This window comes from Clarias gariepinus, unplaced genomic scaffold (genome assembly GCF_024256425.1).
Source record: "Clarias gariepinus isolate MV-2021 ecotype Netherlands unplaced genomic scaffold, CGAR_prim_01v2 scaffold_34, whole genome shotgun sequence".
Taxonomy (NCBI): Eukaryota; Metazoa; Chordata; class Actinopteri; order Siluriformes; family Clariidae; genus Clarias; species Clarias gariepinus.
The window spans coordinates 400,001-408,177 of NW_026521001.1; the positions used below are offsets into that span (position 1 = coordinate 400,001).

General features: G+C 41.1%; 1 protein-coding gene across 2 annotated transcripts in view; it reads right to left on the reverse strand.

Annotated features, from left to right (window-relative positions):
- The window catches only part of eps8l3a (EPS8-like 3a), a 16,233-nt gene extending 10,751 nt beyond the window's left edge, over positions 1-5,482 (reverse strand). The window contains exons 1-5 of one of the 2 annotated variants that reach the window (XM_053490858.1): positions 5,407-5,482; positions 5,072-5,124; positions 4,659-4,715; positions 4,508-4,575; positions 4,345-4,409 (exon numbers count right to left, since the gene is read on the reverse strand). In XM_053490858.1, the coding sequence (XP_053346833.1) occupies positions 4,345-4,409; positions 4,508-4,575; positions 4,659-4,708 (183 nt within the window). In that variant the 5' untranslated portion in view covers positions 4,709-4,715; positions 5,072-5,124; positions 5,407-5,482. The remainder of the gene's footprint in view (positions 1-4,344; positions 4,410-4,507; positions 4,576-4,658; positions 4,716-5,071; positions 5,125-5,406) is intronic. The other variant, XM_053490857.1, reaches the window with a different exon arrangement.
- Between the last annotated feature and the right edge of the window lie 2,695 nt (positions 5,483-8,177).

Here is an 8,177-nt window from a genome sequence, read left to right on the forward strand (position 1 = left end):
GACAGATTGATTACACTCACTCACTCATCTTCTACACCGCTTTATCCTGTATTCAGGGTCGTGGGGGCGGAGCCTATCCTAGGAGGATTATAGCACGAGGCAGGGTACACCCTGGACAGGGTGCCAAATCATCACAGGGCACACACACACACACACACACACACACACTCATAAATATACATTTACATTGTACATTATATGACTGTGACCAGACCTAACTCTTATCTGAAATATTGAAAACATTGAAAATATTGAAACAGACGCGTCAAAAAACACATGCTGCTTTTTTCTGAGCTACGCCAGACTGACCAATTTTTTAACTTTTTTGTCCCCTTACGAAGAGTAAACATATAACAGATAAGTATTTCATAATATCTTATAATATATTCACTCGAAACGCGTGTTATATCGTTTTCGTATAAGTTTATATCGTATAAGTTTTAATTGTTTTGCAGCACACCGCTTCTAGCCGGCTTTCCATTAGCATCGCTAGCCCGTTAGCCCGGCTATCACAAGTTTGTTTACGCTCTTTCACACCGGTTATTTTAATTTTTAGACACCATGTCGGTTGTGTCTCTGCCTCTGTGTAAAGGTGAGGAGACATTGGAGCTGCACTCGGTGGACTTGGAGATGGAGGCCGTGGAGAAGCTGATCCGTCGGCCATCTTTCAATCCGCTGGAATCGTCGCGGACCGACGCTCACCTGTCCCAGGTAAATTCTCAGCATGAGAATTCTCCTACAACCTCTACCCCGCGTGCTTCTCTGCCCAGGTCCAACGCACCGAGGACGCAGCCCGCCAAGGTTTCCTTTACCCCGGCACCGGGATACCACGAGGCCTGGATACTGCAGCAGCGGAAGACGCGCGCCAAGCCCCGGGCGAGGACCTCTCCTTCTCCGCCACCACCAGTCTTCAAGATCTCGACCCGAAACCGCTTCGCTCCTCTCCTCTCCGCGAGACGACACGCGATGCGTTGGTCATCGGAGATTCCATCCACATTCCATACCTGGTGCACGTGTTCTTGATGTTGCTGCACAGGTGCCTGCGGCCCTGAGGAAAAACATTCGAGCTGTGGTTCTTCATGCTGGCACGAACGACATCAGGCTGAGGCAGACGGAGATCCTAAAGAAGGACTTCAGGAGCCTGGTTGAGAAGGTCCGCAGCAGATCACCCACAACAAAGATCATCGTATCTGGACCACTTCCTACATTTCAGCGAGGAATCGAGAGGTTCAGTAGATTATTGGCCTTTAATGAATGGTTACAATCTTGGTGTCAACAACAGAGATTACCCTTTGTTGATACAGTAACTGGAATGTTTTCTGGTAGCGTCCTAGGCTCTATCACACCGATGGCCTGCACCCTAGCAGAGCTGGAGCAGCGGTCCTTTCAGACAACATCTCCAGGACATTCCGAACCATCTGACTGGCGGAAAGTCATACCGTAGATTCCAATCACATTAGCCACATCACAACTTAACATACTGATAGACGCACACACATAGCTTGTCCTATAGAAACTGTGTCTGTTCCCCGAATAGTGAGAAAAAAGAATAAATTTGTTAAATCTGCCCGAAACAATCTGATAACCAAAAAAACAGAAAAAGGCCAAGTAAGTAATCAAAATCTACCTCTAAAATTTGGACTTCTCAACATTGGATCCCTTGCGCCTAAAGCACTTATTGTTAATAAAATGATCTCGGATTATTGCCTTGATGCACTCTGCCTCACCGAAACCTGACTTCTGGTAATTCCCAGAATTTTAAAATCTACAAAAGCGGGCAGGGCATTTTCATAATTAGCTCCAAAACTTTGGAATTGCCTTCCAGACAGTGTTCGGGGAGCAGACACGGTTTCCCAATTCAAAAGTAGACTCAAGTAGTAAAGTAGTAAATGACATTCTATTGGCCTCTGATCAGGGTTGTGTAACTATGCTTGTATTACTTGACCTCAGTGCAGCTTTTGACACCGTTGATCACGCTATTCTTCTTCACAGATTAGAAAATGTAGTAGGAATTAAGGGTACAGCCCTCTCCTGGCTCAGATCCTATCTGACCCATCGTTATCAGTATGTAGACTTAAATGGTGATTATTCTGCATGTTCTCTAGTGGAGTTTGGCGTTCCGCAGGGTTCAGTTTTAGGTCCACTGCTTTTTTCCCTTTACATGCTTCCTCTGGGCAACATAATCCTTAAGCATGGTATTAGTTTTCATTGTTATGCTGACGATACACAGTTATATGTCTCAGCAAAACCTAATGAGAAAAAACAGCTTACTAAAATTGAGCAATGTGTGCAGGACATAAAAAATTGGATGCTAATTAACTTCCTTCTGCTAAATCCGGATAAGACAGAAGTTCTAGTCATAGGACCGCATACAGCTAGGAGTAAAATTTTAGATCACACCGTAACTTTAGATGGCCTTTCTGTTCCATCAAATGCAACAGTGAAAGACCTTGGTGTGATTATTGACTCCAGGCTTTCATTTGAAGCACATGTAGATAATATTACCAGGATAGCATTCTTTCACCTCAGAAATATTGCCAGGATAAGAAATTTATTGCCGCTAAACGATGCAGAAAAACTAGTTCATGCTTTTTTTACCTCTAGGTTGGACTATTGTAATGCCTTACTGTCTGGTTGTTCAGCTAGATGCATAAATAAGCTTCAGCTAGTCCAGAATGCAGCAGCGAGAGTCCTCATTAGAACCAGAAGATATGAGCACATCACTTCTATCCTATCTTCACTCCATTGGCTCCCTGTGAAATTTCGCATTGATTTTAAAATACTACTCTTGGCATATAAAGCATTAAATGGTCCGTGCCGCAGTACTTGAGCGAACTGCTAGTGTCTTACGATCCGCCACGCCTACTTCGATCAAAGGATGCAGGCTGCTTGTCAGTACCGCGCATTATGAAAAATACAGCTGGGGGCAGAGCTTTTTCTTACAAAGCCCCAAAATTATGGAATAGTCTTCAAAATAGTGTTCGGGACTCAGACACAGTCTCAGTGTTTAAGTCCAGGCTAAAAACCTATTTATTTAGCCAAGCATTTTTATAAATAGATTAGCCTTAGGTAAAGGAGCAGATCTGGGGGACTCATGGACGTAGAGTATTATGGTGAACTGGTATGTTTGGATGCTGTCTTCCTCACTCTCATTGATCACTCAGGTTTGCTGACGGTGAGGTGATTGTTTGCTTTACATGTCAGGAAGCCCTCATGTTTGTGTTTCCTTCTGGCTCTCCCTTTTAGTTATGCTGTCATAGTTAGTCCTGCCGGAGTCTCTGCTTGCACTCTACAGTTAATATACATTCACATTATACATTGTGTGACTGTGACCATACCTAACTGCCATCTCTCCTCTTCTTCTCTTTCCCCCCCTCTTTCTCTTTCCTCTCTCCTCCTGTCTCCCCCTTTCACTCTTTCTCTCTCTCTCTGTCGAGCTACACATGTCGTTCCTGAGCTGCCAGTGATCCAGACTCCCTCTGCCCTCCGGACCTGTCTGACCCATCCTGGTGCCCCGCTTCTGGCTGAAGATCTCGTCACTTGGATGCCCCGTGTGTCTCTCTGGGATGCGTCTGGTGTCTGGGAATGATTCTCTCTACCTAGAAAATGGTTCTGGCCTTGACTGGTGTTGGCAACTGTTTCTCTGGGGACTTGACAGTTCGATAGTTCATGACTGGAACTTCTTACAAGTCTACCTGGGTCTTCAATAACTACCTGGACTCCATATTAACATCAGTTAACATCAGCTATTATAGCTGAACTGCCTCCCACCCTACACACTGTATAAATGCAGATCATTTACTGCTTTGTTTCACCCAAATGAGGATGGGTTCCCTGTTGAGTCTGGTTCCTCTCAAGGTTTCTTCCTATTACCATCTCAGGGAGTTTTTCCTTGCCACCAGGGACAAACTGACCATTTTGATTTATACAAATTCACATTTCATACAAACTTAAATAATTCTTCTGATTGTGTAAAGCTGCTTTGGGACGATGACAATTGTTAAAAGCGCTGTACAAATAAAATTGAATTTAATTCACGCACTACAGGAACTTTAGAAACGCCCAATTTACATATCTTTGGACTGTGGGAGAAAAACGAAGAGACGGGAATTGAACCCAGACCCCGGAGGTGTGAGGCGACAGTGTTAACCACTACACCATTGTGCTGCCCAATTCATTACACAGAGACTAAAATATTTCATCTGTTTATTGCTTTTAATTTTGATAATTATGGCTTACAGCTAATAAAAACCCAACATTCAACATAGGGTTAACCCTTTTCAATTATATTCTAATTTATTAAGATGCACCTGTATTAGCGCTGTGATTAGCACCAGCACTCACCTCAACCCTGTACTGGAATTTGGCCAGCTGTTTGTTGATGGATTCGGCATATTCCTTTCTGCGAACTACACACACACACACACACACACACACACACACACACACACAAGTGATGTGTGTACATGTTTTATGGGTGTGTGTGTGTGTGTGTGTGGGTACTCACTGTAAATGGCTTTAGCGCTGGGCCGTGATAAACTAGAACACTCTGAGGAGGATTCATCTAAAGAGTAACTACACACACACACACACACACACACATATTACTACAGTGTGCTTTTGTATGTTATTTGTGTTACTATTGTGTATTTCCTTACTTCGACTGCAGTGAGTCTGCATAGCTGTATGAACTGCTGCTGTTATACATCTTCACCCTACACACACACACACACACACACACACACACATACACACACACCAAGCTGAAAGATGATGGTAATTTTTGACTTTCGTCACATTAACTCAAACCTTAGGATCCTAATTGTGCTTCAAAGCGCTGTGTCGCTGTTTCTCGCCGTGACGTTCTGCTGGACTTTAATCGTGTTGTAAACGCGACTCAGCGTTCTCCTCCAGCTTACACTCCACACTGTGTCGATATGTTCACCTTACAGTCTTACTCAAAAACTAATCTTTGATAAGACCAGATTAGAACTGATTTGTGTTTGATGTCTGATTGAGCCTTTGGGACTCAAACACCTCGAAAAGCTCCGCCTCCCCAAAACACCCATACCTGTGGGGCGCCGGCCTTCTTCAGGAGACACAACACCAGATTATCAACTTCTACTAAAAAAGAGAATAATACACAGAGTTATAATTAATTACACACACACACACACACACACACACTATAACTGAAACCCCCCTATCAATAACAGGTTCATTTACATAGAGACACACCGGGCAGGAAATCTCCTGATCACCAACACACCACATCTTATTTTCCACTACACACATTTACTATCAACACTGTGTGTGTGTGTGTGTGTTCAGTTCTCCTTGTAAACTTAAACAGCATGAATTCGATAATTAAAATGATAAAAAATATTTTACTGATGTGATTTTTACCTGCTTTATACCAGCTGAAGTGGAGCTGCTCTACTCGTTTGTCCTCACGCAGTGTGTGTGTGTGTGTGTGTGTGTGTGTAAAATGAAAATATGATGCAGATCACTCAGGAACTATCTCAGAGAATAAAGTCCACAGAGAGGCGTGTGTGCAGTCAGGTGTATGGGTGTGTCTGTAGCTCTGCTGTATCTCCTGAGGTCAAAGGTCATTAGTGAATACTCATGAATACATTTTATCTTACACAATGTATATCCACACAAACACAGAGTATTGCACTTTTAATTTAGAAAAATAAATAATTTATATTCTAAAATAATTGTAGTATTGTGTGTGTGTGTGTGTGTGTGAGAGAGAGAGAGAGAGAGAGAGAGAGAGAGAGAAGGCTCTCCTACTTAAGTGGGTTTACTCATAATTTTACTACTGCCACAGGATGGCGCTGTTACTGCAGGTGATAAAGTTCGATCAGGTTTATACTGTGTTGTAAGTTTACAGAGTATGTAGCTCTAAATGAAGCTAGTCCTCCTGGATACAGCTACATACACCAGCCTCGGTTAACTGGTAGAGGAGGAGGCGTCGCAGTTATTCACATTGATAATTTGACTATTGTACAAAAACACGGACACAAATTTAACTTATTTGAAATTCTTTATAGTAACATAAGTGTAGCTACAAATATTAAGTCAGCTCAGTCGATTCCGCAAATTGTCATTTACAGACCTCCAGGGCCGTACTCGGAATTTCTTAGTGAATTTCCAGATTTCCGTTCAAATCTAGTCGTTTCTGTAGACAAAGTGTTAATTGCTGGAGATTTTAATATTCATTTTGAAAACCCAGAAGACCCTCTGAGAACTGCATTTATGTCCATACTGGACTCGGTCTGATTAAATTAGTGTGTAGTAGGACCCACTCATAAAGCAGGTCACACTTTAGATTTAATAATATTATTCGGATTAAGTATAAGAAATTTATTTACAATTCCACTATCTGAAGTTATCTCAGATCACTATCTTGTCTAAATTCAAGTGTGTCACAATAATAATGTACACACAGCGCCGCGCTACCATATGAAACGTACATTCACATCAATTACCAAACAGAGTTTTATCAGTAATCTCCCAGAGTTCCCAACTTCGATTAGATCACCGTCTGACCCACAGAACTCGATCAGGCGACTGAATATTTAGAGTCGACATTTCGCTATACCTTAGATAATGTAGCTCCAGTTAAAAGAAAAATTATAAGAGATAAGAAACTCGCTCCCTGGTATAACTGCCTATAAAGCACCAAATGGTCTCACTCCACAATACCCAAGTCAACTGCTGTTTGTATGAATATTGTTTTTATATTTATATGTTAGTGTTTTTAGGGCTGCTTGTCAGTACCGTGTGTCATAAAAACTACAGCAGGGGACGGAGCTTTTTCTTACAAAGCCACAAAGTTATGGATTAGCCTTCCAACTAATGTTAGGGACTCAGAAACAGACTCATAAAAACCTATTTAGTCATGCCGCTAAAAGAACGAGAACATTACAGAACACTGGAGAGAAGCTCTGTAATGTGACAGCTATAAAAACCATTTCCGTCAATATAATTGGTCTTATAGTACTATATACAATATACTGTCATGAATTAATTATTGTTATGAAAATAAATAAACCAAAGCACTGAGCATCTTAGGGCTGTGTTTGGTGTTTTACTCTAAATAAAAATGCTTAATGTTTTATGGAATCAAACCCGGACCCTGGACACCACCATGCCGCCTACGTTCAATCATATATTAAGTACAAATATAATCCACATAAACACATTTCTAAGCCTTTTGTTTTCCACTTTATTTGTATAATATTTACACACAAAGCTGCATACACACAAGCTTATCATGGCGGTTGATTAAACATACACTTCACTCTAAATGTAAACGTGTCTGTTGTCATGTTTACATGCCAAATTATTAGTTGTTATTGTTTATTTGTTTGAAGTTTTCTTTTTATTTTATCATAAATTTCAGTTTATATTTTTGGATTAAGGACAAATCTTCTGTTTGCTAATGTAATATACAATGGTGTGGTAGCATTAGCGTTAGCCCTGCTCAGTCATAGAATTGTCAGTACTGTAAAGTACAAGTGTGTTTAATGTGTATGAATGGAAATAGTAATCAGAACAGCTCATATTCTTACACACATCCTGAACTCTGTTGTGGTTCCTTTGGTTGATTAGACACATTGATCTCACTGATTTTATTTCATTTTAATTCATATAAATCTTTATATCTACTAGTAACCACAAGGTGGCAGTAACTCTCTTTAGGATAAAGATTCTGCATTCTGTTCCACAGTGTAGTTTAACATTCCACATAACAGTGTGTGTGTGTGTGTGTGAGAGAGAGAGAGAAAGAAACATTTTTGTAGAATTAAACTAATGTCTGCTCAGTTTGTGTACAACTTAAATGCTGGCTTTACAGGTAATTAAGATCACTAATAAGCACAGCATGATTACTGACAAACAGTTTGTTGTTAATGTTTTAAAATGTAAGAATTTCACTATTTTCACGAACGACACTGACACTCCGACAATAATTGACATATGATTAGTAAGGTGTATAAAGAGCCAGTGGGTGGAGCCTGAGCGTGTGCATGCGCGCGCACACACACACAATGTACCTGCACTCACTCTGATGGACACAGCATTGGTCCAATCTACACATGAGTCTAATATAATATACTCTGAAGATCATTCTGGTGACTTTAACTGGAACACACACACACACACACACA